Source organism: Seriola lalandi, unplaced genomic scaffold, assembly GCF_002814215.2.
Source record: "Seriola lalandi dorsalis isolate HSWRI2012SDOR001 ecotype SW California unplaced genomic scaffold, Sedor1 jcf7180002054071, whole genome shotgun sequence".
NCBI classification, from domain to species: Eukaryota; Metazoa; Chordata; class Actinopteri; order Carangiformes; family Carangidae; genus Seriola; species Seriola lalandi.
Genome location: NW_019524624.1, coordinates 43,315 through 64,178, shown reverse-complemented (window position 1 = coordinate 64,178; position 20,864 = coordinate 43,315). Strand labels below are relative to the sequence as shown.

Genomic DNA, 20,864 nt, shown 5'->3' with positions numbered 1-20,864 from the left:
TCATTACTTTGCCTTTGTGCTGAGTCAGCAACGACCACAAGCAAAATTTGAATAAGATTTGAATAAAAATCTCTGATCTTTGAAGCATATTCACAATTTTTACACGCGAAAAAAGGTTTTCTTCTATTCAGCCTGTGATATTCATCTAGCTTGATGCATTGCTCCCTGATGTGCCAAATAGAAATATATTAAAAAAAGGAAGCTGGCCAAACCACGTTGCTGAGCTCCTGACCACCCACCTCGTCCTCCTTCTCTCCAGGGAGAAGCAGCAGCAGCCATTTTAACATGACCCTGCACCGCTCTTAACTTCACAGTGACAATGCAGCTATCCATCACAGCACTGACAGGACAGGGAGTGTCCTGTGTGTGTTAGTGTGTGTGTGTGTGTGAGAGAGGGATTGTATCTCAAGTGAAAATTAGGAACAAATAGGACGATTAAAAGTGTCCAAAGTTCACCCATTCCATTATTTCTGTGCTGATTATAGTTGTTTCCAGCCTTATATGTGATCAGTAAGTGATCAACAGAATGTGTAATGGGTTTTCCTTTCATAGGAATTTAAGAAAGTCTTTGTATTATATGTAGGAGAATAAATTCTTCTTTCAATTTATTTTCCTTTTCAGTAACCCATTTGATTTTGGACTTCATACCTTTCCCAAATAGCCAATGTAACCTATTTGCTTTCTTTAGAGTGGAAATGTGAATGTGCTCAGACAATAAAAAGCAGCTCCATGTCTGTAGCCAAGACCTCCTTCAATAAAAATCTCCCCTCTCTCTTTGTACTAACAACCCCCCCACCGCAGCAGGAACACACACACTGCCAAACAAACAGTGAGTAATCTAAAACGGTCTAAAATGAACAGTCTGATTGTGTTTGAAGCTTTAGAGTGTCTCTGCTCATTCTAAATCACATCACTCTCTTTTTGTAAGAGTACATCTCCCCCGACCCCTTAAATCTATTACTCCTTTTCTGCCATCCCTCTCTCCATTCATCCCACCCAGCCATCATCCCTCGATCAATCACTGATCAGCTGACCTGACAGATGGACACCCTGCCTTAAATCTTTCTCTATTGCTCTCTCACTCTCTTTCCATCCATCCGTCAATCCTTTCAATGAGCCCGTGAGTACATTTTACTGACAACAGAGGATCACGGTGGACTGGGTCAGGGCTAAGGCTTTTTCAAAGACCAGGTCAGGGCACAAAAGTGTGTAACAGGAGCATTAAACAGTCCTGTAAGCATCCCTGAGTAATGGTCATTTATACCTACAACAGCTACTACAGTATTCAGAAATCTCAATTACTTGAATCAAGGTAAATCTGACTTTATCAGCCAGATGCGCACCTGACTGGATTATAAAATTTCCCCATGGCGGTCTTATTGTTAAATTTGTCAAGTATACTGCCTTTTCCTTTCACATGAAAACATGTAGCTAGTAGCAAACCCAACGGGCGGAAACACCTATCTCTTCACCCCTCCATCCATTTCTTTAACATCTAAAGAAGAAGTAGAAAGGAGACTAAGGGGTTATGGTTTTGGATACATACGCTGTTCATTGGTGCAACCTGATATCCATACAGCTGCATACTCTAACACACAGAGAGAGACATGAGGAAGAGAAAAGAGGAGGACAGATCATGCAGTCAGAGAGGAGGGAGGAGGAGAGAGGAGGAGAGAAGGCAAAAGACATGTTAGTACATGCAAGGAAAGAGGCTGCAGATACACTCTGCAGAAGGATGTGTCATTTTCAACACATCTATGATTACATTTCAGAAGAACACACACTCTGAACTACAACACTGTAATGCACTTCCCAGAGATCGTTGTCAAGCTGTGTGTGGGGCGGACACTGTAACTTTGTCCCCCTTCTTTTCAGGCTCTTCCGCTGTGGTGGCTATCACTGGTCAGGATACCTTATTTATTTCAGATTAACTTTAAAGCTTAAATATATAAGACTTGGTCAGAACAGCTAATGTAGAAACCGTATCACGGCACTATAATAATCAAGTTATGAGTTTAAGGTTGTCAGTGTCTTTTAGCTAGAAGAAGAGTTTGAGCTGTTACCTTCAGAAAGGCTGCAAAGCATCTAAGAACAAAAACTATTTATTAATTACTTTTATTAATAACAGTTACAATAACAAAACCCATATTGGAAACTTGCAGTGTAGTAAGAGCAAAGTGGCCAGTGCAGTACCAGTTGTGCTGAGAAAGACACATTTTCTTCTGAGAGTGTATCCGATATAACAAGTACACAGTAGGGATAACTGTCACGGTAAAAAACAGAGGAGATACCACATTGAGAAAAACTGTTTCCATGAGGCAGCATGCAATTAAACATGGTTACGTGAAGGGTTTAGCTAACTCTAATATCTGCTTCAATACAGATGACAACTTGGATGATGATGTGTCATTTTCAATACATCCACGAGTACAGTTTGACACAGCACTCAGCTTCCCCTCTAGCAACCTTAAAGAGGTGGCACACAAGAGGTACTGTGCCGCATTATATTCATGGGTGTATTAAAATGCCAAAAGCTGTTTAAATGCCTTTAAAGTAATGTTTCCTTTTAACTGATATATTAACCTCAATAAAGAACATTTTGGATTTTCACAGTTCAGGTTTACCACACTGATGATAGCAGCATTACTGACGTCCATGTCCATACAGACTTACAATCCACTGTCATTTCACGGTGGGTAGCACTAAGGGTAATTAGCGAAAGAATTGAATTTTACATTCAAATGTTTCCATCCTCACACAAACACACACACACACACACACACACACACACACACACACACACACACATACAGAGTCCCGTCCCGTGTTACCAACTTTCTTACCAACTGTGCTGACTTTTCAGCATCACCTTTCCTCCCTTTCTTCTCATTTTTCTTGCGGAAGATCTCCTGAAGCTGTAATGAGAGAAACAATCAGGATCTCACTGACGACTCAAAGCCAGATCTAAAGGCCTGTTTGAAGCTTAAACGCTCATATGTGAAAACATTCACTTGAGTTCACAAGGTCATTCACTCGTTCAGGCTGGTCTACAATGTGATCTAGCACTGGGCTTTTGACAGGATGAATAAGAGAGTGTTGGTTTTCTAGTTTGGCTTTGGAAGTGACTTATGTTCAAAGATATTAAAGGATAAATCAATGCTGAATCACATACATCAGGAAACTGCAGCTGCACAGCAGTCAGTCTCAGGCAAGTAAGTGGTCACTGATTTGTATTTCACAGCCAAGTATCAACTGCAGCTTTTACATTTTATGCACTTAATTTTTTTTTATTATTTTTATTATTCTATTATTAATTTGAATTAACAATGAAAATTGTTACCTACAGCACAAAAACACTGCCAAATTAATTATAAAGGGATATATCTCCAAGAACATTTTTGAGGGGTGTGATCACAACAGACAACCATTATGTGTTCATTTGGGGTTTATTAATGTAATTATATATTCAGTTCCTAACCTTTTTTTCCAACATGTAAATTCAAGACGAGAAGAAAAATCAGAGCCTACTGCTGAACTCTCAATGTGGGAATTCATTTTTGTTCCCACACCTGTCTGCTCCCACAGGATTTTCCACCATTACCACCCACTCCCGCTGATGCACCATCCCACTCCCACCAGCCTCCACAGAGATCCTGATCACTTCCTTCCCGCGGCAGTGTTTTTGATCGAAAATCTGTCTGTCCCCTCCCACAGGGCAAATAAGGCACATGTAGCTCTCCATTGAGGTTTACAATCTAAAGGAGTACTCAGCTGTTTAATATAATAAGCTGCCTTTAGAAGATCTGAACTAAAAAAATCTGCGTTTTTAAATGCTTTAAATTTGAAATACTTGTTTGCTACAGCTTGAGGTAAAAAGGTAGATAAAGACATTGATTCTATCTCTGTTTCCCCTTCGTTCCTGTCATTTCCAATTGAAACATCAGAGAAAATCATTAGTGTTGAATTTAGAATCAAGAAAGCGTTTTTAACATTACTATTAAACGACTGACTATATGACGAAACAGAAAAGAGAGAGGAAAAATGCACAAACTTGCCAGAGAGATAAACTCAACTGACACGAAGTGTTATTTGGTATCATATTAGTTGTCAGCTGTTAACTGGGGGGGTGATGCATTTAGATATATAGTTAAGGGCAATAATAACAACCCCTCATGTGCTAAACCTGAGACAGTGATGGTGACCCCACATATCAAATACATACAACTGTGTCTGATGTAAATGTAAATGTGTGTTGAGTCCTGCAGGATCTTACATCTCAAAACTGTGTTTTTCACAGAGAAACAATTGCAATTTTTAAGGAAAATCATAGATCTACATTCTATAAACACTCATATTCACTTAAAACTGATTGCCTGTATAATTAAAACTAAAAAAAAAAACAATTCTTTGTTGTGATAGGAGTAAAATGTGATGTGAATATTAACATATAAATTCTGCAGAGGATGGATTTTCTCTCAGTTATCAGCGACTCACCACCATGAACTCCCTCTTGTCCACCATCTGGTTGCCGTCTGCATCAAACATATTGAAAGCAATCTTAAAGCCAGCATGGGGCTCTAGAGAACGGAGAGGAGAGCACATAGAGTGAGTTTGTGCATGTGTGCATGTGTTAAAGGCAATTTTAAATCCAGAAATAGCATGGGAAGAAGAAACATATAGGACAGACAGGAGGGAGATAAATCTACAGTGTATGGACTGTGAGCTCAAACATTAACATTTGGATTTTTTTATACCACTTGAAACTGGTCATGCGTTTACTTAAAGTTAGTTTCCTTTATCTTCCCCTTTGAATATTAAATCAACAATTAAACTGTTCAGACAGCACTAATACAAACCCTCACTAGTTTCCTGATTAATGTGGTCATGATTAATGGCTGCCCTCTCATTTAATGTGGACACATACTGAGCTATAGTAGACGCAAAAAACTCTTACTGTCTCTCGTAGAAAATTTTCCTGTAATTCTAATTTTTAATCACTTAAAAAATATATAGACAGTTTGGTTTCCAGGTCATTTATATAATTTACAGAAGAGAACAACACTTTGATTCCTAATATTGAGGGGAAGAAGTACAGATATATGTAATGCAGTAAATTGCTGTTCTCAAAGAGGAATAAGAAAATACATTAACTTGATAAGTGCACAATGAGTGGAGCAGTTTTTTGCCTATATTTAACTTACAAATAGAGCTTTTGAATAGTTCTTTTTTCTCTGTGTCGCTTTTTAATTTGTGTCTTACCCCAAGGGGACGGGGAAAACCACCAGATTTGTGTCATGGTTGTGTCTTGTTAAGTTCTGGGTGGTGTAACTTTGTTCTCTCAAAATAAGAATAGCATACTGCTGGGGGAAGTGGGGGAAAGACTGAACAAGAAAGTGGAAGATGAGGTTCAGTGAAAGGAGGATATGTACAGAGACCGAAGTGACTCACTTGTCAGGATGCAGAGCAGGAACAGGTACTCTGTGTATGAGATGATGCCTGGTAATGAGACCAAGACAGAGAGAGTTAAAGAAAAGGTCACATTCAACACACACACACAATGTTTACAGATGTTCAAAGACCATGGGCCTCCTGACACACACACACACACACACACACACACACACACACACACACACACACACACACACACACACACACACTCTCTCTCTAACACACATAATCCTTCCTTTCATGAAGATAGCATCTTTAAATGTGTCTTCTCCGAGCTGAGCTGCCAACAGCCATTTGGCCACACACCGTTTCTTTTTCTACACCCCGAGTGTCCACTGGCTGGTAGGGGTGTGTGCGTGTGTATGTGTCTGTGTTTGGATAAGCAAGTGAAAAATGTTTTAGGAGGTGATCCTTTCTTGCCTCAGGCCCATTTAGGAATCTCTATAGCACCATCTCATCTCTCTCTCTCCCTCTTTTTCGCTTTCTGTCTGATCGCTCAGATAGTTCAGGGTGACTCGCTTGAGTGTTACGGGAGACTGCTTTCCCATGTGTGTGTTTATGCATGTGTGTGTGTGTGTGTGTGTGTGTGTGTGTGTTTGTGTGTGTGTGTGTAGGTGAACATGACACTAGGTAGAAGCAGTGTGAGCCTTGTGCTTTCCTGATGCTTGACTTCTTTGTGCAGAGGAGCTGGTTTGGAACTGAATTCTCTTTTCTCCATGTAGCCTGAGCTGTGCAAAGACCAGGAGATACACTCTGAAACTCCTCAGGTTTCTACAACACATTCTGCATGTTTACACTCTCACACTGTCAGTGATATACTACTAAATAAAAAAGGTTGGTTAACTTTCATCTCACGAGGGAAACAATAGTCAGTGTGAAGGAAAATAATATTGCTAGACTGTTGATTTATGATTTTGGCTGTACTGAAAACACACTCTGCTAATTTACCTGAATTTGATACCATAATCTATGTTTTCCTATATGTTTTTCTTTATATCTAAATATTTATATACTTGTGCAACTTATTCATAGTGTCTGAGTTTTTACATTTTAACCTTTTATTTGCTAATCACTGTTATGAAAAGGTATTTAATCTCCACTATATCATATCCCTAGTTACATGAAAAGTTAAACATGTTTTTGAGAAGACACCACTGTCAAGCATGATTTATGACCAGACGTGACCTCAGTACTGAAATCAAGCTGATCGCAACTTGATTGACATCAACTGCAAATCATATCACTCCTTGTAATTATTAAGTGTTGCTGGTAAATCAGATCCCACTGAGAATCAACATCAGTCTCCTGCAGCTCTCGGCTGATTTCACACAGCAGCTTTCACCAGCACCCCACATTTCTAGCTAGAAAAGTCCCACAACTTACTGAAACAGTGAACTACCTGCCCAACATGAAATGTCACAGAGACAAAGTAAAAAGACAAAATAAAAAATGATAGATAGTAAAGAGAGTTAAGGGTCAAGAGGGAAAAAACTTGAGTTGGTGGGAAATAAAGAATTAAAATGCAATTACATTTTGGGCTTGCACTTTGCACACAAGAGCACGAGAGCCATGAGAATTTGATAAGGTGATAGAATACCAAAATATCAAAGTCAGGTTTATTTGTGTAAGCCAATACCACATACGTTAGACTTTACAGGGACTATATCAGTAACTGTTCCAAACTTAGGTAAATCTCTTTAAGAAGACATGAGCTTTATTAAAGCTGCAATTACTTAACAGTGATGTAATAAAGCAATGACAGGCACGTGAACAAATCTCAAAAGAGATACATTTACATTTACTATTAACTGTAAATGTCTGCCCAGCATGTTACGGTGTACCACAGTAATAATCAACTCATCATAAACTCATCACAGCGCTGAATACATCCAATGTTTCTAAAGCAAAGTACAACCATTACTGTGCCCAGTTACTGTCTAAAACAGACAACCAATGCTGACATACTGTGCAGCCCACAACACACACACACACACACACACACACACACACACACACACACACACACACACACACACACACACACACAGCTTATTCACACAACTCTCAAGGATGAGATTATAATAAAGCTGAACTGGTTTAATGTGAAAATGAATGAATGAGAGGTTCAGATGTAATAAAAAAAATTAGTATACATAGAGAGGTATTGCTGAATGCTAACAGTGTGTGTGTGTGTGTGTGTGTGTGTGTGTGTGTGTGTGTGGTCTTGGCAATATGCCACTAGCAGTTTGAATAGACATGCACTGTAATAACTACAATAGCTCTCTCTTACCATGAAGACTTAGGTTGGTTTACAAACTTTCTCTTTTCCCTTGTTTCATTTCTCCTTCTACTTTGTTTTCCTGTACATATCCATTCCTTTACACATCTTCAGTTTCTCTACATTTCTCCACTCCTCTTTGCACTCTCTCCCATTTCATTCCCTCTCTCATCACATCTTGTTCTATTCTATTCTATCCCATCTCTTTCTCTACTCCCCTTTCTCCTTCCTTCCATCTCTTTTTTATTTTCTCTCTGTCTTTGTCTCTTCTTTTTCTCAGTCTGCCTCGCTGATTTAACAAGAGGATGAAGGTAATTCTCCTGTATACTGGCCCCTGAAGCGTAAACATAACAGACACTCACACACACTTGTTACAAGGTGTAAAACATTATCATGATAGAGGAGAGGGAGAGGGGATGCATCACACAGGGTGCGTTATATTTAGCATATCCCAGTGTGTGTCTGTGTGTGTGTAATTATCACTACGGGGACTCACTCCCAGACTGTTTGATTCCTGTGTTACACACTCCTGAAACAAATGCTTTAATTAGGGGGAGCTTCTCTCCCTCTATCTCTCTCTCTCTGTCTCTGTGGTGCTGTATAAATTATTCTGTTCCTATATGCAGGAGAGGAGAGGAGAGGAGAGGAGAGGAGAGGTTTATTTTTAGTTTTTTCAGCAGGTTGCTTGGCTGTAAGTAGGGACAGCATGCTTCCAACCCCGGATTAGAGCCGCCTACAGTGACACACACACACACACACACACACACACACAAGCTCACAAACACTCTTTAGTCACACATCAGCAGGTAAGCACTGGTACACATACACATAAGCAAATGTACTGAAAAGCTGCTCCTCATATTAACAGGACATTAAAAAAGTGCATAAATTGTATTATGTGTTAAGTGAATTAGTATATTTAATATGTTTATAAAGCAAATAAAACTATGATGGTGAAAACCTATTCCACTGACATTCACTGACCTTGTTATTATCTGACTGCTGCTTATTTACTCGGCTAACAATTAAAAGTGTTCAGGAGTCTGAGTGTGTCTGTGCATTTGTATAAGTAAGTGCAAAGGTGCTCAAGGTGCCTTTGCTGCTGTTTTTCTTTTATGTGTGTGTGTGTGTGTTTGTGTGTGTGTGTGTGTGTTTGTGTGCGCACTTTCTCTGACCTCTTTCTCTCAGGTTGCGGAACAGTTTCGAGGATCCTCTCCATACTGGGGGAGTTTCTGACAGGATCTTCTCCAGTTCCTGACACACACACACACACACACACACACACACACACACACACACAATTACACACATTCAAAAGTAGATACACTGTTAAACACAGACCTTCACCTTAAAGTTCAACTTTTAATGCTGACACGAACAGAGAGAGAAAAAGAGGGTAACATGCCATGGACAGGGAGGGAAGGACACACTACAAACTACTGATGTGTCATTTACTCTAAGAAAAATATTAGTTTTGTGCAATTAACTGAAAAAAGGTTTTTATGTCAAAACAAGAAGTGTATTGAAAATATAGTTTATTAAGTTACATATGACTATGCTTTTAAGAGAAAAGAAATTATATAACTGAGACAGATGAAGGACAAAAAGATTCAAAGAACATCCATTTCACATTCATTGATCGCATCTGGTGTACTACTACATATATTCATTATACTGTATTTGTAAAATTTTTAAAGTGTGACATGATCTTAATGTAAAGTCTATCGGTCGATCAAGAACATAAGGGAGTGAAACACTAATGTGCATGTGCATAACCGCACAGCCCAGAAGAAAACCCAAAAGCTAGATAGAAAACTTTTTTGTGCTTAGGTGCTTGTTGAGCAATTTTTAAATCCATTGAATGGGCACCATTTTGGAGTCTGGCATACAGATCTTATTATGGATCCATGGTAAACATGAATGTAAAAAAATTCAGGTTGCAGGTATTTAAATATTAAAAATCAATTGGCTTTGCAAATGTTATCTAAGAAAGGACATGCATTCAACATGTTTGTTGCGCCTAAAGGACACCCACAATACCTTTGGTGCAAACACGGAACCGAATTTCCGAAAATGTTTTCAAGAAAACTCCCCAGGGTACCTTTAAGGTTTACACTTGTTATTTCCACCTTACTTTACCAAAAGCAAATAAAACTATGGTCAATATAACTGACCACAACAAAGGTACAGTTTTGTTGAAGGAAATCACCATTTCTGATGAATGAATGGATACGAGGCTGCACATAAAATATATATTTTGCTGATTTTTTAATACACATTTAGAATTAATTGCCAAAAACTAATCTTAATTAATATCATATTGAAATTACAACACAATAAAGTGTGAAAACGTAAAAGGTTCTGGCCTTCTGAAGCCAGTCTCTAAAACACGTCGACTGCTCTGCGTAGTCTAATGCCACAACTTTGACTCTTTGAGTGTATACATTGTGCACACAGCCTGCAACAGATGTAACATGCAACAGATGCCTGCAACATGGAGGAGCAGAAGAAAGAAGCATTAAGAGTGTGTCTCCCACCTGTTTGGTCAGGGACCTCCAGGGCCTCTTGTCTGCCAGGGAACGAGACAAAAGAAGAGAGAAGAAGAAGGGAAAGAGGAGAAGAGCGTTTGGGTGGGCTTGGTCAGATAGCATCTGTATGATCTAGAAATGGGTCTTAATGTGCCCGGTACAGTCACAACACACACACCAACACACACAGACACACTCACTATATATACACTGTCATCATCACAGGCCCATTTGTACGGTCTAAAGTGCCCTATGCTTGTCTTTGTAGTTTGTGGAATGTCCCTGTAAAAAGCACATACTACTTTTGCTCTGTTTTATACAACAAAGTTCATCTAATTCAACTTCAAAGGGGGCATTAGAGGATGTCGGCTGCTGAGAGGGTATGTGCGGCTGTATCGTGTGTCAGTGAGCCACAGTAGATGTAAACACACACATACAGGTGCACAGTTTGCACGCAATACAATCACATGGCTGCTGAAGAAAGGAATGGTGGCTTTTTTGGACGGGTGTTTGTGATAACCTCAACCTGTGAGGACATTTTTAAAACAGTTTGTGCATGTGTGTGCGCGCGCACGTGTATGTGTGTGTGACTAACATTAAACTCAGACTAAACAATAGCTGTAAAACCATCTGCTTTGAGGCTGGCTGGCGAGGACTAATCTGTTACGACTGGCAGCAGGCTGACAGAAACAGCAAAGACCTGTTTAAACCCAGGATTTTAAAGGGTTTTAAAAACTTTGTTTCGGTAAAAAAAAAAGAAAAAAGGGTCTGTTTCACACCTGCCACTCACATCCATGTTGTTACTGGCAGGGAAAGAGAAATTTAATGCATAATGCCAGAATTAAAATCTAGATACAGTCGAGATATGAGCCACATGTTAATGCAGGATAAACATGGGGCTGATGTAATATATAATATATAACAGTATGTCTGTGTCAAATTGAAGCGTAAAAATTGATGCAAATGGAGAATGTAATTTCTTAACAATCTTTATACATTTTCTAACTGAAGTTCATATTATTTTGGGGTGTGACAGCATGTTCCCTACACAGCAACTTTAATGCGTTTGAATGCACTAGGTCTCAATGTGAATACAAAGACCATTAACTTTAGTATATTCTGTTTCTCTGTTTCACGACGAGTGTTTTCGACACAAAAGCAAAGGATGATTTGTGAGTGTGTGATACATACTTCTTGGTTCACTCATGGTGACCGACTCGATGAAGTTCTGCGGAGTCATGTACAGCTGGCCTTCATACTCAACAGAGCTGAACATGCGGAAGCGATGCTCGTGGGACGACATGTACACGTCTCCGTCTTCAAAGTCAAACGGACGTGCCTGCAGACATCAGTAAGGCCAAGAGCAAGAGCAGTCATGTTCTGGTTATTGCAATATTATTACACATTGAGAATATCACATTTAGTGATTTGAAAAGTGCGACTTCTTCAGCTGTGATAGTTCTCTGTGAAGGGAGAACTCTGTGCCACTCATGCAGACAGATTTTGAACTGTATGCGCCTCTTCGGTGCTTTTGAACCTCCATAATGAGGAGGTCCATCTATTCTTGGCATCATCTCTCTCCATTTAGCTCTCTGAGATTATAAATAGAGTCAGCACCTCTGGCGCAATGCAATAACATTAAAACAGGGGAACACACACACACACACACACACACACACACACACACACACAAATACTTTGTCACTACTTTCTGCTTGATTAGTATCTCACTCTCTCTCTGTGAGGAGCCAGAGCTTCAACTTGATTAGCTGCAGTGTAGGAGAGCTGCTACGCCAACAGATTGTGCTGCAGGAAGCTGTGTAATTAGCAGAGAGGTTTCCAAATTTAAACCTGTTTGGCCGCAGGGCCCAGCGCACCGAGGTTCCTTCTCAGCTCAGCTAACATGCTAATGAGCACACAGATTCATTCATAAAGCTTTGATGCTGCTTTCACCAAGGGGCCTTTTGAAGGCATGAATAGGAGATGAGTGTGAGGCTTCATAGGAATGCACTGTAATCAAGTCTAAGAGCACAGACACCCATGGCTCTGACTCTCACTAATGAATGAAGTTTACAAAGTTCTGCAAAGGCAGCTGGGTTCACATCCCATGATGCACAACATGATGTAAAAAGTAATGTAAGCTCCTCGGAAAAAAAAAAAGCCAGTTATTTGAAATTACTCACACTGCAGTACACCGTGTTCTTTTGCAGCTTTAATGTCATGTAGCCACAACTCAACCTGTTTCTGTTGCCTAGTCTTGTTCTCCTGGCTGCACAGCAGATGCTCCAGGTGTTTTCCCCTCAGGCAACCCGGTATTCTCTGTTCACAGCTGCAGCTCTTTAGTCCATCTCCTGGGTTTCCTCACAGCTATACTGTCCTAATTCTAACCCTCCTGTGTTCCCTCCTGACATCAAATTGAGTTATTTCAGTTCAGGTAAATTACAGTAACGCTTAGCCAGCCCCTGCAGAAATCAACCACCTCTTGAATCTGAGATGTCAGAGATTGCCAAGGCTGTTTGTCAGCTCCTTTTCTTATTTGCAAGACATGATACAGTTTCAAAGAGGAAGCCCGATGCTGAACCATAGTCACTCTGCCCTCTTAAAGAGTAACTTCAACAGCTTTACCAATCAAAGTCTATTTACAAAAGTTGGAGATGACTACTGCATATATGAAAAAAGTTGTATAAAGCCTTTTATGGCTCCAGAAGGAGCTGTATGAACATTGCATGTCTTCTGGAACAGAGCCATATTACAGTATATGCATATAACAGCTACATATCTAGTTCGAGTCTAGCTGACCTTTGTTGCATGTCATACCCCTGTCTCTCTCTTCCCCTGTTACCTGCCTGCTTATTCACTATCAAAAACACTATTCAATGAAGGCCAAAATGCGAAAAGAAAAATTGGCTTAAAAAAAACAACAATGCACATCTCCTGCTTCTATGTATATGTTTATTTTCATTGAGCATCTTTGGCACAGGAATTTTGTTTAGGAACAATTTAAGTGTGTTCATTAGGTTCATATAAATACCAGCACTTGGTATCAACAGATACCCAGTACCCTAATCTTACTAATCATGAAGCATATCATATGTATAGCTATTGTTTCACTAGTTATTTGCCTAATGACTAATGTGAAGTTAGCAGTCTTCATGACATATGGATGCAAATATTAATGTAAATGTGCTCTGAATATGACGACTGAAATCTTTTTTGAGTTTGCTGTTGGCTTGTGCCATTCATAAGCTACTGGTTAAAAAAAATCTATCACTGACCAAACAGCTGTAGGCTGAAACTGTACCTTCTTAAACCCACCATTCAATTTCTGAACATGCCACACACTCCAGACTGCAGTAAAGATCCATATTTTCTTTCCATTTTTCCACCTCCTTCAGTTCTTCTGATCGCTCCTAATTTACAGACTGCACCCCTCGTACTCACTCTCTCACCTTCACATGGGGCGGTAGTTCTGGTAAGAGGAGTTTATCTTACTCTTTACTTCTCATCCTATGTACATGTTAGTTTAACTTTATTTATACTTATTTCTTAAAGATGGACATGTGCGACTAATTTGACTTGTGTTTTGACTTATTGTGCAATTCCTTTGAGTTTTGGAGAAAATAAACCTTGTGTCATTCATAAGCCCCTGGTTTCAAGTAAATCTTAGTAGATAGCTATGCTTGTCAGTTCAGGTGCTATACTATGTGGCTCTGTGGCGTAATGGATAGCGCGTTGGACTTCTAGGCATTAGTGAAGTAATTCAAAGGTTGTGGGCTCGAGTCCCACTAGAGTCACATTGTGGAGCTTTGGTTTTGTTGCTTTGGATAAATGTGCCTTTTGCAAAGAACTGCACTTTCATGCCTTTATTTCCATGCATTCTTATATGACGACCACAATGATAGTCACCTTTTCATATCCACTAAGAATTAAGTACATTAATTCGAGTTCTTTACAAGATACTTGCTGTATATTTTGCTGAAAACGGCAAAATACTACTTCTTAAAACATCCAAGTACTTCCTTCACCAGTGAAGTCATTAAAAAAGTACATAGCAGTCTGTTCTCAAGTAACTTAACATTATTGCATTTTTAGAAATTGCAGGAACTACTAACTAAGCTATTCAATGATTAAGCCTTGTAGGATAAAGTAACTACCCAGAAATTACTCTACCTCATTTTAAAGTTTTACTCTTGGAATTAAGATGTTGTTGTCTGAAATATCCTAGAATGCATCAACCAACTTAGTACATCTAGTCCATTACTGTACTGTAAGTACAATTTTGAGGTACTTGTATTTTACTCAAGTAATTCCATATTATTGTACTTTAGATTCTACTACAGCACATTTCAGAGTGAAATATTATACTTTTTAAAGTGATGCCTATACATGTGCAAACACTTTAGACAATTTCGATGTTTCTTAACCGTCACACAGTACCATCAGGAAGGCGTTTGATCTGTCCCAAATTCATTCTGCAGGATGACAACAACCCTAAAGCGTATGAATTTGTGAGTTATGGTCCAAAATGTGTGAGAGGTCACAATGACCTTGACCTTTGACCACCAAATTCTAATCAGTTTATCCTTGAATCCAAATTAATATTTGTGCCAAATATAAAGAAAATTTCCCTGGAAGCAAACTGGAGATATAACATTCAAGAGGCCAAAAGCATGCTTTGTAAGGTCAGTGACCTTGACCTTTGACCTTTGATGACCAAAATCAAAGCAGTTCATTCTTGAGTCAAAATGAAAATTTGTGCCAAATTTGAAGGGATTTTTTTGAGAGGTTCTTGAGATATTGCGGTCACAAGGCCAAAACCGTGTTTTATGAGTTCACCTTGACCTTTGAACTTTGACAACTAAAATCTAAACAGTTCATTCTTGAATCCAGTTACATGTTTGTGTCAAATAGGAAGAAATTCTCTGTAGGCGTTTCTGAGATATCACATTCATGAGAACGGGATGGACGGGCATACTAGCCTACATACAGATGGACAACCCGAAAACATAATGTCTCTGGCCCTGGCTGTTGCCGGTCTGGAAGCATAACAAGGAGTCCTACAACAGATAGTATGGCTTCCTTATCTCAACATCATGGTGTCAGACTGGGATTACTTGAAGAGACAGAAGTCACTGAGACAGTCTAAATCCACAGAGGAACTGTGACAACTTCTCCAAGATGCTTGGAGCAAACTATCTGCTGAGTACCTTGAAAAAGGTGTGCAGGTGTAAGGAGAATTAGTGCCGTGTTACAGACACAGCATGGTCACACCAAATATTGATTTAATTCAGGTTTCTACTGTTTACTGCACTTTGCATTAAATTAATTGATGAATAAAACTACTGTACTTGTGACATAATTTTTGAAATTATCCTCAGTTTACTTCTAGTGGCTTAAACTTGCACACTACTACTTTTGGTGCTTTAAGTATATTTTGCTGCTAATATCTTTACTTGTGTAAAATGTTGAGTTTGTGTCTTTTACTGAGTATTTCTACACCGTGGTAGTGTAACTTTCACTGATGTAAGTAAAAGATCTGAGTACTTTTTCCACCACCGGCATTTACTGTGCTCAGTTTTGAGCAGTCCCTTCACAAAGCGATGCACAGCTGTAAACAGCTGTACACAGCTGCCTGACGGACAGTAACATCCTCGACTCATTGTCATTTCAGCACCAGCTCGAGCGGAGAGCGCCATTCCTGCATCTGCGCGCGCACATCGTCCTGCAGCCAAACAGTGAGCAAACTGTTTCCACTGGGCGTGCTGGGAATGAATGACACAGTCTATCCGCCCGAGAGGAAAACATATAAACTGCCAACCACACCATGGCCACAAAACAGAAGAAGCCCCGTCTGACTGGGCCCGTGAGTCTAATTTTAGTGGAAGAAAATGTGAAAATACCCAGCGCTCTCTGCCTTTTCTCTCGGTGGTCTCTTGTTGTCACCTCCACACCGAGGCCCCCATGTCAACACAACACTTTTCCTTTTCCTGCCAACGACCTAACGAGTCGCTACGTGTCACTAAAGCCCTGTAGCTTTTGTGTTCTCGTTAGCAGTCTCAGCCCCAGTATCAGTCAGCCTCCTACCTTTTCCTTGGCTTCCACGGTGGGGATGGATGGTAGTAAATCGTTGATGCTGTGTCTCTCCATCCTCTTCCTTCCTCTGCCGCTCGTCATGTCGCTGTAGAAGTAAAGTGCCACGGCGCCTCCCGTTGCGAGACACATCCCGACTGCCAGACACCTCCGCGCCCTTCCTCCACTGGTCTGACTAACGACGAGCTCGTTTCTCGCCGCCGACCAGAGGTTTACCTTCCCAGCCAGCGCTGCCACTCTGCGGAAAGCGGCCATCGCTGCTGCTGCCGCTGTGCTGCTATGCTTGTAACTTTGCAGGCAGCACAAAACTCGCGTTTCCCTGCTTTCATCGCGAGATGTGCGGCCTCTCTGATGATGCTGATGCTGAGAGCAAAGTCCTGCGCAGGGTGGAGAGGATTTGATGTTTCACTGAGGGAGGAATGAAGTGAAAGATAAACCTGTGTGAACTCACTTCATCCACTTTACATGAGCAGGATTTATAACAAACATCAAACAGGAGCAACATACATGTATACATGCAACAAATATGCAACTAAGAGAGTTGGCAACATCTCTCTTGGAAGACACACACATCATAAAGGGCTCCATAGGGGCTTTTTGGGGCAGCAGTGGTGCCCTTTATTGGCCCCTTTTCCCAATTTTTCTTGGGTGGACCCAAACTTAGCCTGGTTTCTAGGGCTGGGACAACATGCTTATGCTGCTTTGGCACTGTCACAATACTGGGGTGCCAAGTTGATACATCTTGTGATTGTTAAGTATTGATATAATTCAATTTACTACGATTTTCGTTTACTTTTTTATCGGTAGACCATGGGAAAAACTTGAATCATACACTTCTAGAGACTATGCATCATGCATCATTTCCAAAGACATGACAAATAACATATCAGTCTTTCTGAAATTTATTTCGGCTGAATCATTGCTATAAACTCATTGGCTCTGTCTTTAAGCCATGCCAACAAAAACTCTGTTACTCTTGTAACTCTGTCAAAAACTGTTAGCTAAATGAAGAACTGTTGTAATTGAATTGAATAAACTACTGTTACAATAAAGTTAAATAAAATACTTTCATAAAGTTAAAGTATTGTTATAGTTAAGGTAAATAAAGTTAAACAAAATAATGAAGTAATAAAGTTAAATAAAGTACTGTTAATAAAAGCCACTGATGCTTTTATTCTGAAGGATCATGCTCATCTTGGGCAAGCAGTGTTGAGGAAGTTGTTGTGAACTTGAAGCTTTCAGCCAACACATGGTTGGACAGTGACAGTTAGCTGTTTGCAGTTAGCAGAAAGTCAAACTGTTACTGGTCCTTGGCGGCGTTAAACATGAGGATTTATTCAATGTGCAGGAAATTGACAACCTCTGGCCACTGTTCAAACAAACAGCTCTCTAGTTCTTGCGCTAGCTGTTATTAAACTAGCTCAGTGTAAATAATAAAATGAATATTGATTCAAAAATCAGCATAGCAATTAAAAAAGCATTAAAAAAAGGATAATTCTTTGATGGAAGAAGTTTGGAACAAACATGAATCATCCTAGAGCTGGCCACACAGCCAAACTGAGCAATCAGGGAAGAGGGGCCTAGGTACGAGCTCAGGAGGTAGAGCGGGTCGTCCACTTATCAGAATGTCAGTGGTTCCTCTGCTCCTCCATGACCAAGGATCCTTGGTCAAGGTACTAAACCCCAAACTGCCCCTCAGGGCCGTTCCATGAGTGTATGGGCATGATGTTTGAGTGTGTGTGCAAATGGGTGAATATGGCAAATATTGGGAAGAGCTTTGAGTGCTTGATAAGACTAGAAAAACGCTATATACAGTACCAGTCAAAAGTTGGGACAAAGTGGCAAACTGACTTGGACAAAGTGTGTCTAAACTTTTGACTGGTACTTTAAGTGTAGTCCATTTACCACCATGGCTCAGCTTCAGAGATCCTGTCAGGAGAAGGGAGAAACTTTGAGAAGAACCATGTTGGACATGAAACTAATTTTTATAGACCACTGTTGGGTGGTTTAATCTATAAATATGCACAATATTTTACAAACTTATCTCATGCTTGCTATATAAAATCTTAATCACAAGAATAACTAGTGTCATGGCTGTAGATGTAATGAGTAAATAGAACAGTATTACCTTCTGAAATGTGGTAAAAGTATAAAGTAACATGAAATGGGAATACAACAAAAGAACTACAATACCCCTTTGATGTACGCTACCTAAAAGCTGTACTTACCTTCCAGCACTGCATTTACTGCCAAGATAAACTGGCAAACTGACTTCATGCTGATGTGGCACACATGCAAAATTTGCAAAATTTAGCAAATCACATTCAAAACCACTCAGCAAAGTGACATTTGTTAACAGGCTTTTACCCAGAATATACTCGCAACAAGAGAATCTTAGTCTTCACACTGTAATCAACATGACAGTCATCTCAGTTTACATGTGGGAAATTGTAAGTGACCAACAATATCAACATTTGTCAATCTTCACTTTTTATTGAGGGTCAGTGTGGTATCAGATTTTCAGTGGGAAGTGCAGCATCAAAGCAACTAGTGGAGAGCAGATATCAAACGAATATCAAAGATGAACTCTTCATTTAAGTCTTTACATGTAGGACTAATCTTAACCTGATGGGGCTTTTCTCATGACTTTGATGCTGAGAGAATAAAGTAACGAAGTCTAATAGATGGGCCTGTCACCTGTTCACACATGAAGCACTGTGGATCACTCTAACCTATAAGCTCCATTTAACCAAAAGTTGAAATTAGATCAAACAATGACTATCAAAACCTCTTGGTAGAAATAAACCCTTTAAAGGGTCAAGTACAGCAATTAAGCCCTTAATTAGTTCCCTTGATTTCTATTTTGTTCATAACCCAAGTTTGATTAGCCCATTACAGTGACTAATCCTGGCAATATGGTTCCCTAACTGGTTGATTGATGGAGATTATTAATTAAAAATACAACTGATCTGTAAGAAAAGATCATTAATTGTTAAATGTACCCTAATATTAACATCTTTGACAAAGATTCAGTATTGGCTGCTTCATAAAATCCAACCATTTGAAATATTTACATATAACAGAGCTCCAAGCTGAAAGACTTTATAGATCCCGTCATCTAAACACAGTTTGTCCAGTAAGGGACAAAAGGCTAAGCAGCTAAAAGTGGGCACTTATTCATTTTCTAACTGGCAGTTTAAATTATGATTAAATTAAACATGCCTATATTTTGATATGGCCCTTCTGAACCCTGCTTTCAAAGACCCCAGGAGTTCCCCAGACCTCGGTTTGGAAACCACTTGCATTAATAACCTCTAGGCTACTTATTCAGTTATTCCATTATCCAGGCATTCGATTAGGTTGTAATTTCTTTGTGTGTGTTATATGTGTGTGTGTGGGTGGGTGGAGGGTGGGGTGGGATGGGGGTGTAACCCTGGGGGCCTCCTCCTTCTCCTCATTTCCCTCCTCTATGGCTGCTGTGGTGGCTACATGCTTGGCTTCACTCTACTGCCCCATGCCACAATCAGGGCAGTAAACCCATAGAAAATGTATTTTAAAGCAAACCATGTGACCCTGGGAAATGTTCACTTGCTCCTTGTAGAGTGGAAATGTGGCGTTGTCGTCTTCATTGTGGCCAGGTCGATATCCAATACATCAGGATCTGATCAGCCCGCAGGTCATTACGATCGATCCTGTCTCCTTTTAAAAAAAAAAAAAGTTCCTTTTTTTTGCTGGCCATGAATACTAATGAACCGAGGGAAAGAGGGAGAAGGACGCACGCCACTCACGTAGACGCCCTCTTAGTCTGTCTGTCTCACACACACAGACACACAACCGGTGAACACCCACGACATAACAAGTCTCTTTTATAGGCCTCAACAGAAAATGAAACAGACATACCATATATGTGCCGCTGTCTTTCTGTCATGCTGCAGAAATCAACATTAGGCGTGCGTATAGCGACCACAAAAACACCTCTGCACCTTCAACTCATTTATCAACGCGACTCCCAAGGGAGGGGGCAGCTGTGTGTGCGCGTGCGTTTGTGCGCGCGAGCCTGTAGCCTATAGCTGCCAAAATCAATTCCATATAGGCTGGAATCATGAGCCCCTTCGCCCCTGGACCAAACCAGTCCAAATCAACCATGTAAGCTGCGGTTTGACCCCATGGCCATGCAACTCAGACCCGAATGTATAAAGAAAAGTGGTAAATTAAATATCTCATTAAGTCAACCCCTCATATTTGGAGGGAGGTCTTTTGGGTTCATTACTAGCTGGCAATCCACGGTTGACCAAAAAGCTGGACAAGCTTTTGAGTGGGTGACCATAGGCAATTTAATGTCTTATCTTCATATTTTACAACAGTTTATACGAAATACTTGATGTAAAGATTCACAAATGTAGCTAATCTTTTTTCCCTGCCAAAATTTTCATTTATAATCTTTATCTCTGCAATGAGATCAAATGCATTTTCTTGCCTAGATTACAGCCTGCAGTTAGTGACCATATGCATCGTGG

At 40.0% G+C, this 20,864-nt stretch overlaps 1 protein-coding gene and 1 non-coding gene across 6 annotated transcripts in view; one reads left to right on the top strand and one right to left on the bottom strand.

Annotated features, from left to right (window-relative positions):
• micu3a (mitochondrial calcium uptake 3a) overlaps positions 1-16,637 on the bottom strand; it is a 29,746-nt gene extending 13,109 nt beyond the window's left edge. For 4 of the 5 annotated variants that reach the window (XM_087173184.1, XM_023403232.2, XM_087173186.1 and 1 more), the window contains exons 1-8: positions 16,342-16,637; positions 11,449-11,596; positions 10,267-10,298; positions 8,905-8,983; positions 5,449-5,496; positions 4,495-4,577; positions 2,844-2,915; positions 1,547-1,588 (exon numbers count right to left, since the gene is read on the bottom strand). In XM_087173184.1, coding sequence (XP_087029310.1) covers positions 1,547-1,588; positions 2,844-2,915; positions 4,495-4,577; positions 5,449-5,496; positions 8,905-8,983; positions 10,267-10,298; positions 11,449-11,596; positions 16,342-16,602 — 765 coding nt within the window. In that variant the 5' untranslated portion in view covers positions 16,603-16,637. The remainder of the gene's footprint in view (positions 1-1,546; positions 1,589-2,843; positions 2,916-4,494; positions 4,578-5,448; positions 5,497-8,904; positions 8,984-10,266; positions 10,299-11,448; positions 11,597-16,341) is intronic. The other variant, XM_087173187.1, reaches the window with a different exon arrangement.
• Positions 13,964-14,051, top strand: trnar-ucu (transfer RNA arginine (anticodon UCU)). The gene is given in 2 exon segments: positions 13,964-14,000; positions 14,016-14,051. It is a non-coding gene; the product is annotated as a tRNA-Arg (tRNA).
• Positions 16,638-20,864: the final 4,227 nt, after the last annotated feature.